This window comes from Pongo abelii, chromosome 10 (assembly GCF_028885655.2).
Source record: "Pongo abelii isolate AG06213 chromosome 10, NHGRI_mPonAbe1-v2.0_pri, whole genome shotgun sequence".
NCBI classification, from domain to species: Eukaryota; Metazoa; Chordata; class Mammalia; order Primates; family Hominidae; genus Pongo; species Pongo abelii.
In genome coordinates, this window is record NC_071995.2 from 79582840 (window position 1) to 79608801 (window position 25962).

Sequence of the window (25962 nt, forward strand, 5' to 3'; positions counted from 1 at the left end):
AATTTCCCCTTTTGTGCCCCAACTCATTTGAAATGGTTTTCTGTCACTTGCAACTAAAAGTGACTTGCAAATGCAGCAGGAAACATGGAAGACAATACAGAGCATGCAATACCTAAGTGAGGATTTTGGAGAATGGCTAAGAATTTACCAGACAAACATGGTAGAAGATTTTGTTAGGTGTGTAGAAGCTCACAGGCATTTTGTGTTTCTACTGCTTTGTGTTCCTAGCACTGTAAGTTGTTTAATATTCCTGTGGCAAAAAGTACTTGGAAAAAGTGGAGGAATGATGGGACTAGCAAAGCTAAAGTGCTTCAACTAAATCTCAGGCATCTGTGTGCTTTTTCTCTCTGGCTTATTGCTTTATCTTGATCCTTATTTGTGTTTTCTGGCTGCTCATAAGCTTATAACAGCCTGACCCATTCCTTCTAGGCACTCGCAAACACGTTATATTTTCAAGCCAATCTTCTAGGTTTCATTCATATCCTTGCCTCTGTCAGGTTGATTTTGGCTCTGACAAGCTCTGACCCTACACAATAGACAACTGGTAGTCTTGGTGGCTGGGCCTCCAGTCTGCAAAATTCTTTAGCCCTCATTTTTTTTTTCTACCAGCTTGAACACTACTATGTCTTGCAACAGACTCTCTTCTAGCTCCTTGCCTGTGAACAAATGTTTTTCTTTGATATCCTGGAGAGATTCATTTATTTCAAAAATATTCATTCAGCACTGATGACATACCAGGCGTTAGGGAAACACAATGGGGGGAAAAGGCAGAAATCCTTCCTAATGGAAATTGTACTCTCATTGGGGAAAATAAGTTATAAACAAAAATAAGTAGAGCATATTTTTAAATGGTGATAACAGAAAAAAGAAAATCAAACCAAGTGAGGAACGCTGTGAGGTATAATTTGATTACAAATTAGGTGATTTCTGAGTATGGGCTTGAGGGCAAGAGGGAACAGCAATGTGGATATCTGGGAGAATAACTTTCTAGAAAATGTAAATAATTACTGAAAACAAATATTGAGATTTATAACAATATTTCAGGGAGTTCTTTCAACGATGTAAAATGTCCTCCCTAAAAGAGAGGTAAAAAATCAGTGCAAGTTGATGCCCTGGAAACTTAAGGAAACACGTTATCATGAAGAAAATATGATTTGGGAGAAAATAACAAAGACTATTAAATATCTTTTTATGCCAAAATTTTAGGATTTCTTGAGGGTTTAATAAATATTAAGACATCTATTCAACAAATATTCATTTGATTACTGTTCTAAGTATCACAAAATACTGGGAAAAATGCAGACAGTTTCCTTCTCTTGTGGAGATTACATTCTAGTTAAGGAGGCAAAAAAAAAAAAAAAAAAAAAAAAGGAAGCAGTAAGACTACAATAACAAAATGGCAATTATTTATTGAGCTCTTATAATGTGCCAGAAACTGTGCTAAGTACATGATATAAATTTGCTTCTTTTCATAAACTTTGCATCTACATTATCTTTTCTTTCCAGGTTTGAGATTTCTTAGTATCAGACCCTAAGACTATTATATTTAAAGGCAACAACCACAATTGCTTTTGCACCAACCTAATAATAATCAGGTACAAGTAGTTTGAAAGGTGATTCCTGGAAGTGAAACGTTCCTTAAATATGCTTGAAAGGCTGAGGATGAATCCTGGCCCATGTAATTGTTGCTGGTTGTATGATCTTGTACAAGCTATTTAACCTCAAGGTCAGGTTCTTCTTATATCAAATGGAGGGCAAATAATATCTACTTTATATTGTATTTGTTTGTGAAATACTTAGTCAAATTTGATGTACATTAAGCACTTGTTATGTAATGACAATGACTAATGAATTGACTTCCACTTGCCTCTTCAATTTTATCTTTCTATTCATATTGCGTGCTCTAGCTTACTGAAAGGCTTGCATCACACATATAAAAAGTGCCGTCTTGGCTGTGAGTTTTTATATTCACCTGGGTAACCTTTGCTCCTCTTTAACTGCCTCTTAGTCACTTAGTTTTTTAAGTCTTTCAGATGAATTCGGGGACAATATCTTCCCAAGGAGTTACAGAATTCCTTAGTAATCCCCAGTAACTCATGTCATGCAAGTGATTACTCTATCACAACTGGACGTTAGTTTTCTCACCAACCATTTTGACACAGTGCCTTGAGACTAGAAACTGTTTCTGATTCATTACTTATTCTCAGTTCTTAGGACACTGACTGGCAAACAGGAGGCACTCTAGAAATATTTGTAGAATGTCAAATGATGACAAGGCTACATGAATGAAAAAAAAGCTTATGAGGAGTTGGAAAAATTGGACAGAAAGGTTCGCAGGATGTATACATGGAGAAGAAAATTAGTTATCCACATAGAGGAATATAAGAACTTGAAGGTATTTCAAATGTTCATATTATAGGCTTCAAGGTTAAAAAGGATTCTGGGTAGAGCTCACTGGGGAAATAAAGAAATAAAAGAATGGGAAATACTGCAATGGCTTTGTAGGAAAGTCACTGCTCTAGAGTGAGGAGGCAGATAAAGTAGAAGGCATAAGCAACTGTAAAGGAGGGTAGCAGCAGGATCATGGAAGGGCAGTTTAATGAAAGTCATCAAGAGATGTTTTGTAAACTCAAAGTAATAGGCAATTTCATTGCGTCTTAAAATATAATATTAAAATGTATTCGCAAGTATACTGCAGCTTAGGTAATATGATTCACATGCACTGAAGCACATTGTGTATTTGCTTTAGATTTAGAATGAATCGGTATTTGTGGACCAAAAAATGGAATTCTAAGAGTATCTAAGAAACTAATTTCTGCCAATAGAATTCTCCAATAAAAAAGGAAAAGCAATGTAAATTGATTTAGTATTCACTTCATTTTCCTTTATATTTCTGAAATATTAATATACACGAAGAAATGGGAGTTGAGAAATTAAATTTCTAATTAAGAACTTCTAGCTATAATAATAGCTATGTATTGAACATTTATTACATGCCCCATATGATATAAAGCAATTTACATATATTACCTCATTTAATCTTTACAGTAACCTTGTAAATTTGGTATTTTTATTTTACAAATGAGGCACCTAACACAGAGGAAATATGTAATATGCTTGAAGTCATACAGAAAAAGACACAACAGAGAGATTTCTGATTCAGGTCTGATTCCTTCAAAACGTTTTAAAAATATTATGCTGTAATGCCTTTTGGTAATCAGTGAAATGATTCATTGCATACACAATTTAAATATTTATCAAGGTCAGGACTACAAGTTTGTGGTCTGATTGCAGGGGGCTTTTCCTGACCTGCGTTGGCAAACAATTTAGAAGATGTCTTCAAAAACATTTAAAAGGTGTCTTCACATATTCCCCAAAATAAAAAAAGTCATGGTTTTTACCTTATTGATTATTTTCATTTATAACTGTTACATAGCATAAGCACTTAAAGTTACCCTGAAAAAAATTTAACTACTTTTTAAAATAAACTACGTCTACATAAAATCTTTCATGCTATTTCTACAGGGATTTTCATTCTCATGTTTTTACATTAATATTTGTCTCTACTTATTTAACAACTTCCAGATAGTGCCCACATCTAATTAACAAAGATTCTTTTCATCTATTTTTATCCCAAATTCAATTAACAATTCCAAGGGTGACACTGAAGTCTCACTACACCAACACATAATTTGCTTCTACACAGATACTTATTCTACTTCTAGCTGAATTCCATGCTTAGATTATAATGAAGTTGAAACACACACACAAACAAGAAAAAACTAGTAAAACAGTAGGGATTTACAATTTAAACTTAAGCAACTTTCAGTCACAATAGTTTGCATTTGTGTTGCTATTTATTAATTGGGAAACCATAAAGGTTAAAACACTTATTTAAATTTAAATAGTTACCCAAGCCAGTAACTATTTCCTTTTCTAGCTCTATGTTTGGAAATAAGGTTTATAAGCAACACTGAAGCATGTTAAAACCAATGGAGAGCAACTTCATGTAGTTTGTGCAGTTTGATCAGCTTGCATGTAACATTCAATTTAAATGGCTTTCATTAACCATGGGCAGGTTTTGAAAGCTTGTGAAACCAAACTGTTCCAGTGAATAATCAAACTGCTTTGAGGTGAGAATCAGAGGTTTGCATTGTGAGAATTTATCTTGGTTCAGGTAAAAAAAAATGTAAGAATTTTTACTGCACAAAATACTTCCACTCAGTCAACTAATATTTATTGGACGAATAAGAATATTCTACATTTCTTTATTTTAAGCTTCCCACCCCAAATTTGGCTGACTAGTACTCCCAATTCCTATATAGACCAATTACCTAAGTGCTAAAATTTAAATGCACATTACCAGTAAGTTTCTGGTGACTTTTAATTGAAAATACATTATATAAAAAGTACATAAATTTGGCTATTTCCAAATTTTACATCTAAACTAGTCTTTCTTATACCTAAATACACATGGAATTCAAGCTCAGTTAGTTTCTAATGATTAAAAAATCCTCTTTAAATTAATATGTAAAGGGTTTTTTAAAAAGAAATCTTCCTAAAACAATAACTGGAATGCAAAACTGTTATTTTTAGTTTTAAGTTTAAAACAGAATGATTCCAATAGCAAAAACAAAAAAAAATCAAATATATTCTTAGGTAGAATGTTTTGTTTTTTTGCAGGAGATGTTTACACTATCCATTTAACTTAGAATTATAATATTCAACAATAGTAATTTTGACAATAGCTATACTTTGTCATTGTTATTAACATGTAATTCTAATGAAAATTACAACTTTGTACTAACATCTCTCTTCTTTTTGTCTAATCAGTATTTCAGTCAATACATTTTCTGATGCTTGATAATGCATCATTTATCTACGTAGCTCCCTAATAATTAAAATGATAATAAAGTACTAGCATCTTCATTAGAGGCATGTAAAAGGCTACAGAATATACAAAACAACTTATATTGGTCAGAAGAATTAGTGGACATTGTTAAGGCAAGACTGCTATTTTACTAGGTTAGCAACTAAGAGTGGCATAATATGGAAGAATAGTAAGAAAAATAGCCAAGGAAGCTGTTAATACAGGAAAGTGAAAGAATTAATCTAGAGAATGAAAGCAAACACTAATTTCTAAACGGTTTTTCAAAAGTGTTAGTGGTAGGAAAACACATTCTTAACCACTTGTATGAATCGCTGCATGAAAGCAAGACTCAATTTAGAATATATATAAGCAAATAAATAAATAAGGAAGGGTAGAGAGTATTCATTAAGGTAAACAATACTGAGAAGTGCACTACCAAGGATAAAGAAACTGCAACAATTCAGTGTTGAGTGCTGACAGTATTGGCAGTAATTGCGTTAAAAGTTCTGAATTTCATAAAGAAAATATGGCAAAATCTCCATCACCAAGGAAGATGCTATTGCTAATAACTTCTCACCTCCTTGAACAAGACAGAAAAATCCTGTTCAAAAAGGGAAATAGGTGTCTCACAGTGAAAACAGCAAACAGAACTTACTGAAGGTATTGATTATTGTAAAGTACTTCTTTGTACAGAATGGAGGCTATCTTGATTCATACTCATTCCTCACAATCACTCCCACAGGGCTATTTGCCCTCTAAAGTCAGAGGTATCAAAATCTGCTAACTTGGTTTAGTTTCAGCTAAGGGCATAAATGACAACTGACTGCAGTAATTAATTATCTCCCCAACTACAATAAAAAGGAAAAGCAAAATTAAAGATACTGAGTTAGGCTAAGAGAGTGAATGCAAACTAAATAATCCAATGTGTGCGTACATGATCATTTTACAAAGCAGGAAACATGCTCTGTGAATGAGAGTATTTGTTTTCAAAAGTCTCAATAAATATTTATTTTTAAATAAAATGAAATGTTAATATATGACTAAAAGTTTATATTTCATTTACTTTATGTATGCTAAGAAGTATAAAAATACTTTGAGCAAACACTGTTAATAGTATTAAATTTAAAAAAGATAAATCTACCCTATTCTAATCACGTCTTTGTCTTCTGTTTATTCAAGTGTATACCATTTGCTTTCGGGAATATTTGAATGTTTTAGAACTAACATTCTGCTTTAATAATCCAAACACACTATAATTCCATCAATTTGAGTCTTTTAAAATGTTACACTGAAATGAATCTCTCTGAAGATGGACTTATTGATTTCTATATTCTTCCTCTAGCATCATGAAATTTGACCTCTTCAGCCATGCATGGTTAACACTGTAAGTACACATGTGCTTTTTTTGTTTTTTCTCCAATCATGGCAAAAGTGTCAAAATTATAGGCTGTGTCCTAGATCTATTATTTTAGTTCTATTATGGCAAAGAAGAGAGTTTTAGGGAAAAGAAAAGTGTCTCAAAGTGTTTGAAAAGTGCTTGAAAAAAATGTAGAAGGCAGAAACAACATTCATTAGTCAATCTTGCATATAACAAAGCAAGCCAGGACAATAAAAAGGATTTATTCATTTAGTTCCTTTCTTAGAAACAACAAAAGCCTACTAAACCCATTGTTCTGGCCAATTCCTTTTAAAGTAATCAATTTACTTGAGTTCTAATGGTAATTATCATGTTACATTTATCTGTACCCATTTCCATTTTATTTTTATGTGATTTTTAAATATGCACATATCAAAATATGTCAGTATGAGAAGGAAGCAGAACTTATGTGGTCTTTACACCATTACTATTATGAATAAAGAAAATTAGATTTACAGAGAATAGTGATAATTATATTCTATTTGTCTCCAAGAAATTGCCATCTAGTCAGTCTCACTGTAGACAGAACACTCTGCCTCCCTAAATCTCAGTTCAATTATCTTTAAAGGAGATGGATAGTATCATATCTAAAAAGACCACAATGACATTACCAAAATCAATAATAATCATATTTACCAAAAGACTCTTTATGCCAAACATAGTTTTATGTTGTTTGAATGTATTAATTCATTTAAACCTCACAACATCATTATAAGTTATTATTATGGTTCAGCTAATTAAGGCAAAAAGAAAAAGGAAATTGCCTATGGTTACAAAGCTAGTGAATAGCAGAATGACTTAGGGAGAAAGTAAGTTTCACTTGGTGGGCGTTATAGCTTCTCTTTGGAGGAGGTTTGCCTCTTTCCTTAGCCTTCTATTTCCGGAGTAGAATATATTTACTGGAACCAAGTAAATACTCTATTTAGAATAAAGGTTTTTTTATTTACCGATTTCCTTACTTGCCAAAGCTAATTAACTACTCAAAGCTATCCACTTTCCATAAAATATTTCATACTTTTATTGCTCCTTATTTCTGTTTTTGTCAGACCTGCAAGCTAAAAATTGTTTTTGACATTTTTGAATGGTTGAAAAACCTTAAAAGCGAATAATATTGTGCAAATTATAAGAAATCCACTTTTCAGTGTCCATGAATAAATTTTAATCGGAAAATGGCCAAACTCATTTGTTTACACATTGTCTATGATTGTTTCCACTCCACAATGGTAGAGTAGTTGTGACAGAGACCATCTGGCTCATAAAGCCAAAAACATTTACTAGCTGGACTTTTACAGAAGTTTGCTGATACCTGGTCTACTGGTTCTTGTTTATCTCTTTAAGGAAAAAAAAATTGTTCAAATGGATACAGTTAAAGTCAGAACTATAATTAAAATTCCTGATTTTTAGGTTTATACATTGTTTCTAATTTCCTTCACATAAGTACAAAGAAAAAATTACTCCTGAAAATGAAATTATTTGATAGTGATAATGTGTTTTTTCACATGCTATTTTGTCTACTCATGTCTAAAGAGCAGAGATTCAGATAGTATAATGATATTGGTTAATATTAAAGTGGAAACAGTTGAGAGAACACAGAAAAAAACAGTTTAAAATGAAATGTCAATTGCATTTGTAATATTCTCCTTCTATAGGGGTGAAATTTATTGCATCGAATTTATCAGTACATAAAAATAGTTTTTAACTTATGTATTTCTAATATAAGACCTTTAAGGAAAGCAGTTTATTCTTTGGTTACTGATATGCCCTTGGCATCCAAAACACGGCTTGCTATCCACCAAGTAGACAGTATAAAGTACGGATTCAGATCATGATTAGTGCGGTAGAATTCTGGTTCTACCACTTACTGACACTGTGAAATTAAACCAGTTGCTGTTTAACTGTAATATAACTGTAATATAATGGATTTCAGTGAGTTCTGTGAGGCTTTCTAGTGACTTATTGAACCTAAGGGTGGATCTGAGAATTTCCTGAACTTGCAGTTGGTATCAGAAGTGAGGGAGGTCCCATGGAGGACTGTGCCCTCAGATGTTGCAGTTTGGCTAAACTCAGGTAATACTATATGGTAAATACCAACTGATCAAATTATATTTGTTTTTTGCTAGCAAGTTTTTTAAAAGTAAAATCATTAGCAGTCAGTTATCAATTAAAAAATTAAGGCAATTAATGTATATCTTTTTCATCCATCTTATTTATTTATTTACTTATTTAGTGTTCCAAGAGTTCAGTTATTTGGAACTTCCACAGTTTTTAATACTTGAGAGCTATTGCACTTTCTTGTTAAAAATGACATGGGAACAAATAGGTACTGCAGAAACCCTTTCATCTTGTTTAATATGACCTGAGTTGTCACATTTTCTATATTTAAAACATAGTGGCCACTGTAATATTCTCATGCTATTTATTAGTATTATACTGAAGTCTATACTGTGATATAATAATCAAATGTATCTTAAAAACTGTAAATATCTGGATGGTTTAATTAATCTTTTATGTATAGTTAAATGTTAAATTTTATCAAAGTATTTGGCATTTTTAAAGGTAGCTTAATTTGATTAATTGATTTAATACATGCTTTATTAATTTACATATTTTATGTCTCTTTCAGTGTAATGAAGTTATAAATTTTGAGATAATTAATGTGGATATAATAGATATGAAGATATCATGATGGATTCAAATTACTGAAAGATGAGGAAACTATACCAGTTTTTTAATTATTATTATTATACTTTAAGTTTTAGGGTGCATTATACAGGAGGAAATATTGTTGGGAGAAAGGCTAGGCGACATAGTAGCTACACCCAAATTGAAAGTCAGACATCTTGGATTTGGATCCCTGTCGACTAGTGATAACACTCAGAACAATTCACTTAGGTTCTATATGACTCAATTTCTTAACTTTCAAAATGCTAGTAATAATCATCCTTTTCTCATACGTTAGTTATGATAACTAAAAAATGTGTGTGGGTTCGGGATATGGTTACAGTACTTAGTGTAGTACCAAGCACACAGTAATCTCCTCTAAAATTGCAGATGCTACGATTTTTATTAAACATGTGAATAAGTGAATTGCAGTATCATTTATAAAATGAATATAGTGCTACAGAATTATTCTATGAACAAATAAGGTATTTGTTTATTCAACAGAAGAAGATTTCAAAATACAAAATAAAAGGAAATGTAGTCATGGGTATAATATAAAGTACGAAGTACTACTATCATTTCATTTTTTATCACATTCAAAGTATCAACAGAAAAGTATTTTCATTTGCTCAACTAATAACTAATGTTGACTTTTGAGTCCAATAATAGCAATACAACTTCAGTATGTCAAGTTTACAAAGTGCTTCCCTGTATATTGTCTCATCCAAATATCATGACTTCTTTGAAAGATAGGTCCAAAATTTACTAATATATTCTATTTCACAGATGAAAAAGAATGAGGCACAGAGAAGTTGAATTAATTGCCAGGTGTTATGGAATTAGTAAATGATAGATCTATAACTCAATCTTGAATCTTCTGACTTAAAGTTAATTATTTTTAACTTTTTATCTTGCCTCTCACCAAAGTTCAATATTTCATCTAAATTTCTAAGCAATAAGTAATCTTTCTCAAAATGTTAGCTTAAAAAATAATAAGAATAAATATGGGTAAAATAAAATAGGTCAATTTATGATGCTTATGATCAAAGTATTAATATCAAACATGATCTTGCTATTAATAGAGAATAAAAGCATTCAAAATCTCCACATGCAAAAATAAAACAACTATGTCTGCTACCACAAATAAAAAAAAAAACCTTATGCTTTCACCAAAGAAAATATTCTAATCAAAATAGGAGAGAGTCTGGAAAGATTTGCAAACAAACTTCAAATGTCTTATACACAGTAGGTGACTTTTAACTTCTATTTTAGATAATTGTGTCACACAAGACTTGGAACTAGTAAAATTAGTGGAAGTAGCAAACAGCAATTTTGTTACCTATCTTCTTTGTTGGATTTTAACATGTATTGTTATAAAACACCTTGTTTTTTTTGTCTGGGAAAGATTCTTTGTATTATAACAGTACAATCATTAACAGCAAAAAATACATTTTTCTATTGATGATAATAACTTGGACAATTTACAGTTTATTCATTTATCTTTATAATACAATATCATCATAAAGGATAATCAAGAGGTATAATAAGAAATCATAGGTCTTTGTAAATAACTACTGGTTTAACAATACTGAAACTTTTAGTTTACCAATCTAAAATTTTTTAAAAAATCCATTGTTCAACCATCATTCAACTTTTCCAGGAAATTAAAATCTATACAATTTTCTAACCAAAAATGATACATTTCCAACAGGAATAATACTTTCCCAATAAGTGGGTCTTTTGGAATCTCACAACTGTTGGCAGCCAAGCTTAAAACATACCATCAGATAGTTTCACATTATCTTTAAGGAATATAAGTTCAGAGCTCCAAGGGTGTCGCTGTCCTATGCAAACACTGTTGTCATTAAACACATACTGTCATCTGGTAAGTTTAGTCATGGTGACTTGTTTCAATTGTTAATAAAACAAACAAAAAAACTCTTTTATCTGACTTTCTGTTTGAATGTTAACTGAAAATTGGTCATGGAATTTACTAATATGATTCCTAATGTTTAAAATAAGCTAATCAGTGGAATTAGAATATGTAGCATGCATAAACATGTGGAAAATTAGAAAGTCATTATGAGAGTAATCATTTTTATAAAGCAGTGATAGACATACAAAATTAAACCTGCTTTCATTTCACAAAAATGAGAAAGATAATATAAAAATACAAAAGTGAATAATTTGCAAAGGCCCCTCAAAAGAAATGATTCTTATTTTTAGGATTCTGAAATAATTTAACTTAAGAGCTTTTGCAGTGGTCTTTTTTTCTACATCGGGAGCTTTCTACTCACAGATATGGCAGTTTTAATTTGAAGAGAAAACTGACTGAGTCACTTGATTAATTTTTCCAATAAATGATCCTATAACTTCAGATGAGTATTTCTATCACTTCCCTCTAAGCAAATTCCTTAATATTGTTCAGCAAATCTCCTACTTTCTCCATGTTTTTCTGCATAATTATCAGCTATTTAAGTTTCTTTTGAACTATTCAAATATAGCTGAACTACTCATGGATTTCAGAAGTTCCCTAATTTTTACCCGTGTCAAATTTTAGGGAGAAGTTATAACACTGATTTTATTCTAAGTGGCCAAACAATCAAAGACAACTTTAGCTCAATATTTGTATCTCTTCCTTTTGAATTATGATGAATAAAATAACTTTATAGATTTAAATAAGGAAATACCATTGGAGAATCCATGTTGTTTCAGTTGGTAAGAGCTGTGAAATACTGGCTTTTATTTAATTTGCTGGGGTAACTTAATGAGAACCTCATCTGAGTCTACCATCCCATACTAAAATTGCTTTGCTTAGTCTTATTAGTTCCTTGTTATGTTCTATGTTGTCTCGTTTACAGTCTCCTTAGTTCCTAAAAAATAACTCTGTTCTCACTTTCCTCAGCAGATAAACCAATTCCTTGAGAAGAATCCCTGATAAAAAAGAAATCCTCTCCAAATCAATATCTTCATTCATCACTACACTACATGTTCTATTTTCCTTCCTCCATTTCTCAGAGGAAGGAGTTCTATTACTCTCCATTGATCTTAAAATTATAGTTATCCTCCACTGTGCTGCCATCCATAATTTCATGTCCTTCATTTGTGGCTTTGTTTTCAATGGCTATAAGCATTTTCAATTCTGTCCCATTATAATAAGGCTATCACTCAATACTGTCCGGAATCATTCAGCATATACTCTCTCCTTCCCTTCGTTGCTGAATTTCTCAAAAGAGTATTACCTTCTTTCATTTATCTGAACTCATACATTCTTTTAATCGCAGCTATTGTACTTTCATTAGAGTTTACTGCAACTATCTCCGTAAACATTTCCAGTGACCTCCTAACTATAAGTGAAATTATTTCATATCAGACATAATCCTCCATGCCTTCATGAAACATTGAACACCTTCAATCTTTATGCTTAAAACTCTCTCTCTCTCTCTCAATATCTTGCTATCTCACTATTGCTATCTCTCATTTGGTTCAGTGACTCTTGACTTGCTTGAGTCTCATATCTCTCCTTCCTTCATTCCAGCCTTTTGCTTTTAGAATAGCTTCCACCTTTGCCTGTATCTATTCACCTTTTCCAGTTTTCCATTTATTTCCATGCATTTAACAGAATACTAGTTGTTAACCTACCTCAAAGGATTTGGGGGATGATTACATGGAATAATGTATATGATGCAATGGCTATGATCCATGGGTCTGTAATGCCCCCAAAATGTGTGTTGCTGCCTCTGGCTCCTTTCAACATCCTGATGCAATATTTTTCTAAATGTGAATGGTACTTAATATGCCCATGCAAGTTCTTTAATTTTTCCTTAGGAAAATAGACTTCAGAGATAAAACTGGTTGTAGATGAGGTACAATAATTGTTAATTTCCTTGGAAAATTCTAATTGAAAGTTGGTAAATTCAGTGGTTGGAATAAGTATGCACAGAGTAAAGGCAATAAAAAATATAGTTCAGCCTGCAACTACACTTGCCAGTTCTTTTTATATATAATGCAATCATGTGGAAAGGCTTTTAAAATAAGCGCGGCTGTGTATTCACTGCAAATTAGTCTGTCAATTGAATTTTTACGAGTGCTTCTGAATAATCCATTTCGTCTGGCTTAATTAAATAATTTTGAAAGTGTACAGGTTTCTGATAAAAGAGAACACATTTGTTAGGATGTAATCTATTTATTCCCCCTTGTATTTCCCTTTATAGTGCTTTTTTTGTGGCTTTCCAATTTTAAGCAATAACAACAATACTCTGCAAAAAAATAAAGACTTTATTGTATTTTCTGTGTCTAAATTGTCTGGGCTCACTTTTTTAGGACAATGGCCTGGAATATGTGTTCATCGTTAACAATCCAATCTGCCTAAGTGGGGCCATTCAAAAAGGCCTAAAATTATAACACATTTTCATTATGTATATATTTATTTGCAATATTTTGTTTGATTTTTAAAATATATATTTGCCATTACTAAAAGAACATAAGAAATGCCACACTAAGTAATACCTGTGGTCTACTCAGCACTGTATTTTCTGACACCATCCCCTTGATTCTTTTAAGATCATGAAGATTCTTTTAAATCTATCGTTAAACACACTACCTTGACCATCTAATACATTTTTTACCTTTAACTTTTTAAGATACTATTGGTCTATAAAACTGAAAATTCAACATATCTCTTCTCTTCCTAAAAATGCTGTTGGCTTACTGCTGTCTGCAGGACAAAGCCCAGCTCTAGCTACGCCTCACTCAGATCTGCCTCTCTCTGTCGCCTCCTCCCCAATCCTACCTCTACCTGCTTCCATTTTCTTTCTCCAAGTCCATCTGGTGAGCTCTTTACAGTCACTTTTGTAGCACCATCTGTTTTTCCTATTCATACCCTTACAATGAATTCCTCCCTTTGGTAATATTACTAAACCTTGTACCTACTTTTATATTCACATTAGTCATACTGTATTATAATTACATTTACTGTGATAAAACAAGATAAATACTTAATTTTTTTATCATTTTTAAGTGTGCCCTTTAAGTACTACTCAATGGCATAAAGTACATTCACATTGTTAATCAACCATTACCATCATCCATCTTCAGAACTTCCTTCATCTTCCCAAACTGAAATTCTGTACACATTAAATACTAACTCTTCATTATAATTGCTTTTTAACAAATAGATAGGGTCTTGCTTTGTTGCTGAGGCTGATCTCACACTCCTGAGTTCAAGCAACCCTCCTGCCTCAGTGTAATGAGTAGATGGGATTTCACATATATGCCACCACACCCAACTTACAATTACTTTTTAACAGGTCTATCTCACATACTGGCCTTCAGAGCAGAACTAACATTTTTTTTTTTTTTTTCAATACAGAGTCTCGCTCTGTCACACAGGTTGGAGTGCAGTGGCGTGATCATGGCCCACTGCAACCTCTGCCTCCCGGGTTCAAGTGATTCTCCTGCCTCAGCCTCCCGAGTAGCTGGGATTACAGGCGCGTGCCACCATGCCCAGATGATTTTTGAATAGAGACTGGGTTTCACCATGTAGGTCAGGCTGGTCTTGAACTCCTCACCTCATGATCCGCCCACCTCGGCCTCCCAAAGTGCTGGGATTACAGGCATGAGCCACTACGCCGGGCTAGAACTAACTTTTTACAAATATGAGTTTGTTAATATATTTATACCCAGTACTTAATGAAATGCCTGGCAAATGGAAGATGCCCACAAGTATTTGTTAAAGTACCATGATTAAAATCACATGTTATATTATTATGCTAACCAAACGCATCAAATTATGCCAACTTTCTAGCTCTTTGCCACGTCAACCTTACACTTTACCAAAAACAAAACATTAACAAAAAAAAAAACAAAAGAAAAAACATACCTTTAATGGTTTTCACTTTACCAAAAATTAAAAAAAAACAAAACAAAACAGAAAAAAACCCATAATATTACTTTTAGTGCTTTCTCATTTCATAAAGCATAAAATCTACACATTTTTAGCCCTTCAGAATCTGGATCCCATCAACCTCTTTATCCTCCTCTTCTGTATCTTTTCACACCCTGACACTTATCAATGCAACATTCCTTATTCTTGAAACAGCAGTTTCAGATTTTCTTAATCATTCTGTCTCCTCAGCCTGAAATACTTCCCACAGTTTTGAAGTCAAATCATAGCCTTCCTTCAAGGATATGCTCAAATGCTGTCTTTTTAGGTTGAAGTCTTCTCCGATCCTTTGGCACAGAATACCCTTCTTCTCTGTTCCCTTCTGTATTTTTCTTGTGCCTGTATTTTGTATTTAGTTAGTTTTGCACTAAATTACATCTTAGTTATATGTGTATACATCTATCTCTTTCACTAGAGGGCAAGTTACATGAAAATTTACTTAATACCTAATTTATTTTCTTTCTTTCCATTTCTTCCTTTAAGAGACTCAAAATTTTCTGCACATGGTAGAGATTAATTAATTAAATTGAAAAGAAACAACTTGTTCATTTGATACATATGATCAACATATTGCTGTTTATTGAGCATAATGAATGTTGTTCAAATGGTTCATTAAGAGAATAGTCAAAGAACAACATGAAAACACTAGTCAGAATGAAGTGTATATAATGCAATTTGACAAACAAATATTGATCAAGAGGTTCATATCACTGTTACTGAGTGAAAAAAATATAAAGGAGAGAGATGAAGTCTATTTTCTCAGTAAACGAACTACATAGGCTTACACAAGTATAAAATTAACCCTAATACTTGTTGAACAGTCATAATACAGGCTGAAGTAATGAGCTTTAGCCATTAATTAATGAGCCTGTTGGCAAAGAATTATAAAATAGTTCATTAAAGAGGTGACATCTGAGCTTGAGCTTAAATGAGGAAATATGTTTTCAATGAGTGATTTGGGGTTGTGGAAGTATTCCAGGAAAGACTTTAGCATAAATAAGATTTAGAGTTAGGAAAAATGTTGGCTTCTTTAAAAAACAATACACTCTATGACTTAAGGCCTTAGAATGACTCAGGCAGAGCAGTAGGGGTGATGGAGTTAAAGTAGAATCTGTAGGTTAGGAACACTGAAGAAATTTTTGATGGTATGTTACAAGTCTATGTAACATATATCACTATATTGTTAACATATATTAATATAGCATAATAGATCATTATGTTATCAGTGTATTAATATGGCATATATCATATAAGTATATATTACAGATGAGAACATATTACAAAAATAATCATCATAATTGGGGCTTCACTTGGCAAGTTTAATCTTGCAGAATTACACAGCAAAAGAGATAAGCAATAAGAACAGATAAAAGCCTACTGTAATATTTCAGGTGAGAATGCATGAAGACCTGAAATATTGTAATTTTAATACATATGGAAAAAGATGAGAGTAAACAGATATGGGGAATATTATAGACACAATTATATACATAAATTGAAACAACCTGAAAGCAGAGAGTTAAGACAAATTCAGAGATAAATACATTTTCAAGTAGGAGGGAATAGTAGTACATTAGGAGAAATAACTTCTCTGGTCTCATCTGCAAAATAACAGTAGTATGTACCTTCCAGCATTAGTGTACTGACATATATGTATTTAGCAATAAATATTAACTATGATTACTATTAAGTGCTCCATAAAATGATCTAGTATTGATGTCATTATGGACAATAAAATCTGACTCTAAAACAACTTTATTATTTTATTTGTTTATAAGAATAATGAAAAGTTATTAAAATTTCAAACACTACAGAAACATATGGTATATATACTCGCAAACCATGGAGAAAACAGATAATAACAGTTTGGCACTTATATCTAAAACTTTTTCTATTCCTGTCATAATGAACTATTATTATTATTCATATTTGAAAAATATTGAGATTATTCTATGCAACTTCATTCTTTTTACATAGCAGAATGTTTTGGGGCTTTTTCCAGAAAAGAACATATAGTAGTTTTGTATTCTTTTTAATGAGGCAACTCACTTTATTACATTAATGTGCCATATAGAATCTAAGAGGACATCAGTAAAACTAGGTGGCATTTCAGACCCACCAGAGCATAAGGCACTTTTGTGTAAATTAGAAAATATACTCCTTATAGGTGGCTATGTCCTCTGGTGCATGTCTGGATTAGCAAACCCTGAGCTATATTTCAGCTCCCACTGGCCCCCCTGCTGGAAATTTGTAGGAGAGAAAAATCTATACAATCATTAACAAAGCCCTGTGGAAATGCCAAAGGGATGTTTGAAATCTTTTGTGGAGCTCAGAAGAGTATATAAACCTTGAGCTATAGATTTTAGTTTCTTTTCTACAGAAGTCATGGTTGAATTCCTGGATGTCTGGGAAGAACAGATGAGGGATCAATGAAAGAGATTATATAAAGAAAAGATATTAGGAGGTGATAACTCCAAACCCATCTGTGAGAATAAGACAAGTGGTGGTGGTGGGGGGGAGGAGAGAGAGAAAGAGAGAGAGAGGGAGAGACTCTCTTTATATATAATAATGATAGATAGATGAAAGAATAAAGTCTATTAAAATAATATAATGATGATAGAATAAACTGTATGGTCTTTTCAGATTCTACATATGCATATATGTGTATGTATGAATATATCAAGATATCATTCACAATCTAAATCTCTTCTCTTAACTCTCCGTTCTGAATTTGGGAATTGAATTAATTTAGAAAAAAATGTTTGGATAAGATTTTATATCTAAACTGTCACTGTAACAACCAGAAACTCAAGAACAAAGCAGATCATCATAATGTAGCACCCTTACTCTTCAAGACGGCAATATGAACTCAGAAAACAAATAGATTTGAATGTTAAGGGACACTTGTAAATACATTTTAAATTTAATTTAAAATCAGAAACGTTGCCGGGTGAGGTGGCTCACGCCTGAAATCTCAGTGCTTTGGGAGGCCGAGTTGGGCAGACTGTTTGACCCCTGGAGTTAAAGACCAGCCTGGGCAACATGGCAAAACTCCATCTCTACAAAGAATACAAAACAAAAACTTGGCTGGGCATGGTGGCATGCAACTGTAGTCCCAGCTACTCGTAAGGCTGAGGTTTGAGGATCACCTGAGGCTAAGAGGTGGAGGGTGCAGTGAGACTTGATTGTGCCACTGCACTCCAGCCTTGGCAACAGAGTGAGACCCTGTCTAAAAAAAAAAAAAAAAAAAAATGTTAAATCTGATGTATCAGATAAAAGTTTCTCCAGCTCCTTGCTCATTTAGCCATACGCGGGACTTTTGCTCTGATTCCTGATTATTTTCATCTATATTATATATTTTTGTTCGGCTCTTAATAATTTTTTAAACTTTCTTTTCCTTCTTCAGTTATTACCTCCAACATTCAAAAGTCACCTAGATCTTATCCTAAAGCTGCTAATAGTATGAATTTTTCTAAATGTATTTTGTTAGGTTTCTAAATATATCTTCTTATCATCAATACATGATGCTTTACTTACAGTGATTTCTTATACCAATTGCTGTTACTATAGAGAATCAACAACTCAAACTGCAAGTGTCTTCTGATTTTTTTGTATTTCATTTTGAAATATCAATTTTATTAAAAAGTTAAAGTTGACTCTTTTCTAATTACTCTCTTAAAAGAATCACTATTTATAAGCTATTTATTATTAGAAAACTAAAGTAAATTTTCTTTATCGCTGGGCTTGTGAATTTCTAAATAGGGATTCGAGTTAAGCCACATGGACATTAGCTAAAATCAACAACAAAACCAAAATGGAAGTTAATAATGAGCACAATAATTACTAACAGACATGATTTTTACTTATGCAAGTGACTCTTATTTGTACAAATGATTTTAAACAAAACAAATGGCATTCAGAAAAGTCTGCAGTAGATACACAGGAATGCTAAAAAGTAAAAATTTATTTTATCTTTGTAAAATCAATCAAATGTACCACACTGCCTATAGGAGACTATAATAGTACTTGAGGGATAAAACTATATTCCAGAAAGCAGTCATAAATCTTTCCTCCACTTTTGTTCTCAAGGGCTGCTGTTCAATTTTATGTATAATTGAAGTAACTACTTAGTTGCTATTTCTGGAGCAAATTTTCAGAGCCTCACTTTGAGACGGAGTCTGGCTGTGTCGCCCAGGCTGGAGTGCAGTGGTGCGATCTCGGCTCACTGCAAGCTCCGCCTCCAGGGTTCACACCATTCTCCTGCCTCAGCCTCCCGAGTAGCTGGGGACTACAGGCGCCCGCCCGCCACCAGGCCCAGCTAATTTTTTGTATTTTTAGTAGAGACAGGGTTTCACCGTGTTAGCCAGGATGGTCTCGATTGATCTCCAGACCTCATGATCCACCCGCCTTGGCCTCCCAAAGTGCTGGGATTACAGGCGTGAGCCACCGCGCCTGGCCTATGGGACACTTTTATTTCAGCTTACTTTAGCCAAGTGGTCTCATCACACCTTTGTTTATGACAAACAGAAATTCTATCATGGTCATATTAAGCCATGCTTTTATATTAGTAGCCACCAAACTTTTTGTTTGTTTGCCCTTATCAATGAAATATTTTGAGAAATGCATCCAAAATGAATGTATATTTTATCACACATAAAAATCACAATTAACATTAATAAAATATAATATGAATACACGTTTTACGTTTTTTTCCTGATAGTTCCAGGAACAAGTACACCCCATCCTGAAGATAATTTATCAAACCCATCTCTTTAAAAGACTGCATACTCCTTGTCATTACCTATTATTCCAGAGGTTCTTTTCTTCTATGATGACTGAGAGGTACCAATCTCTTATTTCTTTTTTTTTTTTCCAAACCATCCTGTTTACTAAGCTGAATCTGGTCATCAAAAAGCTTTCTTTCCTTTTTAAAAATGGCTATTTCATCATTTATGGTTTTAACACTACTAGCCTTTAATTCACATAGAATTTACTCTCCTACTAGCTGAAAGTCCATTATTTCTAAAGGTTAAATTGTTATGGCTGGGACAAAGAAAAGCATATATACACTCATTTAATTAATCTAGCTTATTTTGAAGAACAAAAGAGTGGCTGGGCGCGGTGGCTCATGCGTGTAATCCCAGCACTTTGGGAGGCAGAGGCGGGCGAATCACGAGGTCAGGAGTTCAAGACCAGCCTGACCAAAATGGTGAAACCCCATCTCCATTAAAAATACAAAAATTAGCCGGGGGTGGTGGCACATGCCTGTAATCCCAGCTACTTGGGACGCCGAGGTAGCTTGAACCCAGCAGGCAGAGGTTGGAGTGAGCCAAGATCGCACCACTGCACTCCAGCCTGGGTGACAGAGCAAGACTCCCTCTCAAAACAAAAACAAAAACAAAACAAAACAAAAAACAAAGGAGTTTGTACTGAAAAGATTTATTGAGTGGTTTGAAAATGTGTATTTGTCTGTATGCATAATGTATATGTAAACATTATCTTGTTATAAATCCCTTTATAAGACTTATCTTTGCTGATATTAGCCTCATATATTTTTATAAATCTATTTATATTTACTTATTTTTTATTGATCCATAATAGATGTACATACTTTGGGGGTACTTGTGATAATTTGATACATTCATATAATGTGTAAAGATCAAAGCAGGTTATTTGGAATATCCACCACATTAACTGTTTATCTTTACTTTTTACTAGGAACATTTAAATTCTGCCTTCTAGCTGTTTTGAAATGTATATTAGATTAGTGTTAACTATGATTAACCTACTGGTCTAAATCTATGGAACACTAGGTCATATTTCTTCTATCTAACTGAAAATTTGTACCCATTAATCAACCCTCTTCATTATTCCCTCCCCTCTACCCTTGGTTATTTAAGAGTAGGAAGATTTTGCTAATTTATATTAGTATGTCCAATACTAGTAATACCAATATTACATTACTGGAATAAACTTGTAGGAAAAATGTAGCCTTATAAATATCAGAGAAAAAGAGAGATGGGACTATTTTAATAGCTGACACAGGTTAAACTTCTCTCTCTCTCTCTATATATATATAATATGTAAAATTTTATTTTATCTATGTAATATCAATAAAATGTACCACGCTGTCTATAGGAGACTATAATAATACTTCAGGAATAAAAATATATATATATATATATAGTTTTATATCTCAGTTATTACATATATACATATATAGAGAGAGAGATAAACATAGATAGATACATGTATATATAAACAAATTTATTTACTCTCTCTATATGCCTAATTATCCAAGATAATTTGTGTGTTAAAACCCAAGAGAAGTAAAATCTTCTGAAGATAAAATAACTCTTTAAATCTTAAAAAGATGATTGAAAATACTTTTTTGGGGGTTGTGAATAGTAGAAGTGGATTCAGTGACATCACTAAATATGAGTACAGTGCTTTTAGAAGATAAGAATAGGCAGGACCTGAGGGGAAGTATATCTCTCCAAAGAGTTCACTTTTATTTGTAGCATTTTCTAAGTTTAACAGTTATTTGATATGTATTCCAATTTTGAGCTGTGTTTTCCTTCTTGAAAGGACTGACGTTCTGCCTGCAGTCTTTCTAAATCTTCATCTCACTGGCTCACATGTCACTAGCTCTTGATAATTTTCCTTTGGTCTAGTAGTGACACATATAAATAACCAAAAATCAGAAAACAAGACTCTGGCAACTAATTTCAACAAGCCTTGTTCAATGGCATAGACAGAATGTAATTTATTTTTTGTGACAGTTATAATAAAAGTGACGTGAAACACAAGGGATGTAATGTCAGCGATATTGCACCTCAAAAGAGGAGAAAGTGTGGCATGTTACCTCCTGATTAGCAGCAGCTAGTTCTTCTTCCAGTGCAGAGACTCTTTCTAAAGAAACCCTCAGTCGCTCCCTTACCTAGAAGAAAAATCAAAATATGTGCAGTAATGTACATCCCATACATATTAAACTGTGCTGAATCCATAATTAACATAATCAGAGACAGTCAATTTGGCAAATTATTAAAGTATTTATATCCCTACGTGCTCAGAATACTAAATCTGGCAGAAATACAATGAATGCATTGTCACCTCATATTGTCACTGTATCAGGGGATTTCCTTGTAAGCAAATCCTTTTGGTAGTTCCCTGATAGAGCTTCAGGTGGGGTTGGAGATTGACTTGTCTTGCTCTGAATTCTGATTCATAGTAAGTGGAGACAAAGTTTAAAAGTATATTATGAATTCATCTAAAAAATAGTCACTGTTTAAGCATGACAAATAGGAAAAAAAAAATACCCCACCTTTTTCTCTACTTCTGTAAAATAACAAGTGAATTTTCATTTGGTACTTAGTATCTAATTTCAAAAATTATTTGCCTGAAGGAAAGGCCTTTTAGAACCTGAAAAATGTTCTTTGATTCTCTGTTTTTTATTAATTAGAGGTCTACTTTGTTTTTGAGGAATTGTAAACTAATTAAGTATCTTGGAATTTCCAACTAGCTTCCAGATACCAAAGGTTAAACCATTGTATTTTATAGAACAAAAATCTCTGTATATTTTAGTTTGAAAGTCATAATTTGTACTTGTTTCTTACATAACTGAAACTCAAAGAAGTATTTCTTTGATTCTTCCTTTCTTAGAACTTTGTTTTAGTTGTTATATGTTTAGACCTATATATATGTCCTGATATATATATATATAAAAAACAATTCAGAGAAAGAAATATTGCTGAATTAAAATGAATGACTATAGCAGTTTAATTTTCCTTAAAAAATCAAAAAATTTTATAGCTTTAACTTAAGATGCAATTCATGGTGGGTTTTCGATTATTTATAAATTAACATAGATTTTTCATGGGAATGCTACAGTATTTGTGCAGTTAAGATGTGTTTTAACATATAATTATATTCCTATGAGCTTTCATTTTGTTAACTTACTGACAGTATATTTTAATAAATGGTATTTTTCTCCTCTAGTAAGATTTAACTGGGAATATAGATTAAATTTATAAAATATGTAAAAACCCAAATACATAAAAAATTAAATTGGAATTATAATATTATTTTTCCAGTTAGCAAACAAACAAAAAGTCAGTAATGTCCTATTAACCTAGAATCCAATTAGGAATTTTTAAGAATCTAAATCTCGTTTTAGTATTGTATTACGATACCATGTATATTCAGATGAATGGATGCATTTAATTCCTGAAATAGACCTTGAATCAGCAATAAAAATATCCAAGTAGGGGTTTTAATATTAATTATATTTTGTTATGCTCAAATTGTCTAAAAACAGTAATTCACACATAAATGGAGACTTGATGTCTAAAAGAGTTGCACAGGATCTTTCATCATATTGAGCTAGAGATTAACTGCCAAGTATCATTCCTGTTAGACAAATATCCAATTGTTAACAAAATACATAGAATTAATGCTGATTAATAACCAAACACTAGTTACATAGCAGGAAATCTTTGATGATTTGATTTGGAGAATACTTTTTTATGAATTTTGAATACATGAAAAAGAAGCAAATATCCCGAAGCCATGAAAATGAGCAGGACAGCTGATGTGTGGAATGCATATATCAAAAAACGTTTCAACAGACGTGTGATGTTTAACAGGGATTCCCATATTCTAAAATACCAACTGTAAAATACGGGTGTTCTGAAGAAGGCCTAGTAAACCTAGTTGATGAGAACAGCAATATGAAGCAATCTAAATATGTTAATAATCTCTCCATACACAACATTTATCATATCACACTTAAACTGCTGTAGAGAGAGGAAGTTACCATATTTTAAAATACTGACACATTAAAATCTTTCTAAAAGTCATTCACATCATATAAAAAATGGTTGAATCTAGGCTACATGGTAGGTTAATATATCTTTCTTTCTTTTTTTAAACTTAAACTCTTAGAACTGTTCCAAACTGTTTTCTATTTACTACAAGTTAAGCATTTATATTTTCATCATAGTGAGTTTTTAAGGAGTAAAAGTTATCGAATTTATCCAACAATATGAAAATGAAATAATCATCTTTCATATATTTAGAATAGTGGTTTACAAATTGAGATTATGTTGTCCACAAAGTCATAAATCTAAAACTGTTTTACAAGAAAATAAAAAAATTCTGAATATATTTTGAGTTATGTTATAAATTTAAAAATTAATGCTGTGAATATCAATAATGCAAACAGAAATTAATATAAGGCAGGGCTGCATTTGGGGAATTATAACTCCTATAACAGAAAATATCCTTGTGGAAATCTCCTCAGACCAGAAGCTCTAATTCATTTTTGACACTAAGATATTTGATAATAAAAATATATAGGGAAGTCATATATATTTAATTTGTTTTGGTTTACATTTCTTATACATGTCTGATATGTTATTTTTAAATAGTCAATGATTTCTGAGTAATTGAAAAACACAAGTATATTTCTCATGTTCTCCAACCCACGGAATTGGTAAATATATTGTAGAGTAATTTCAAAATTACTGATGGTCTTAGCTAATTATGAATATTCTATGCTACAACTTGGTGGCTGTATAAATAATTGCACATTAATGATGAAAATTATGAATCACTGCAACTATCTATAGCTATGCTCAATCCTTGTAGAGTTTATTTAGTTCTGCATATGTACTAATCCCTTTATGATAAAGTTGTTTGTTTCTTGTCCCCAAGGCATGGTTAATTGCATCTTTTTCTGACTTTCTATATATACATATAGTATTATTTGTTTATATATCTATATCCACATCCCTCCTCATCCCTTTGAGAAGCTGTGAGTTACTCTTAGGGAAATTGTCTATGAAGGCACTTAGACACATATGAGTCCCTCGATAACTAAATGAAATGTTATTGTAAACAAGCCTCTGGATCAACAGTAAAACCAACATATTTACTTGGTTTGAAAGTTTTATCAAATGCTGATGTTTACTCCTGCTAATAATAATATTCATAAATGTTCACTGAGGACTTGCCATATGCTAAGCACTGGCTGAAAGCTTTGCATATCAGATCATATCTAATCCTCATGACGACTCTGAGGTCAGTACTAGGATTATCTTAATTCAAGATAAGAGGTAATTGATGCTTTGAGAATGAATGGTCAAGTCACTTATCCAGATCTGTCTGACTCCAGAGCCCCAACTCATTTCTTCTTTAGGCCACTGAGCATTACTTGTTGATAATTAGTCCAGTTGTCCCTGAACTCACCAATGTTCAGAATACCTATGGTGAATTAATAAATATTATTATAGCTCCTAGGGCCATACGATGGAACAACTCATATAGTTATGCTAAACCCACTGAACTTCTATAAAGTAAATTATTTCTAGATTACGTTGTACAACAACCATTTTTTTCTTAAATGTACTCACATGACCAGGTTATTTGTCTTAAATGCTGTTTATTACCTCTATTCTGATAAAGAATCATTCTTTTGTAAAAGCATCCCTCACTTAAGTGATATGGGAATGCTTATAGGGACCATCTCAAATCATACATTCTCCAGTACCTTCATTTTAGTCACTTAAAACTCTTGAATTTTCTCTGAACAGGTCCTTCTCTTCTTACAGCTCTGAGTCATTTTCTGTGTGGGTCCTGCTGCTTAGAGTATCTTTCTCTGCTTAAAAAACCCTTAATCAGTCTTTAATACCTAGATCAAATGCCACCCTTTCTTGAAGACATCCTTGTCTTTGTAATTACTCACACAGTCACAACCTTTTCTGTGGCTACATATTGTGATGGAAATACATCTGTTTTGAATTGTTTTTCATTGATATGTGAATTCCTAGCACTAACTCTGAACTTCTCAGTCATAATGAGAATATCTTATTTATCTCTGTGTGTCAAACATCTGCCATGGAGTCTGACACATACTAAAAATTCTATACATAGAAACTCTTGCGAATTCTTAGCACTTTTATAAAAAGAGAGGAAATATAATATGAAACTAAATATTGAATATTAAATAATTATTTGATGTCATATTTAGCAAGAATTTTTATATAATATTCATTTCTGTTTTATTCAAAA

At 32.3% G+C, this 25962-nt stretch overlaps 1 protein-coding gene across 21 annotated transcripts in view; it reads right to left on the bottom strand.

Moving 5' to 3' along the window:
• The window catches only part of PPFIA2 (PTPRF interacting protein alpha 2), a 493309-nt gene that overhangs the window by 155009 nt on the left and 312338 nt on the right, over positions 1-25962 (bottom strand). For 18 of the 21 annotated variants that reach the window (XM_063711635.1, NM_001133874.1, XM_063711647.1 and 15 more), the window contains 1 exon segment: positions 21758-21832. The exons of the other annotated variants lie outside the window; for them this stretch is intronic. In XM_063711635.1, the coding sequence (XP_063567705.1) occupies positions 21758-21832 (75 nt within the window). 21 annotated transcript variants of the gene reach the window in all.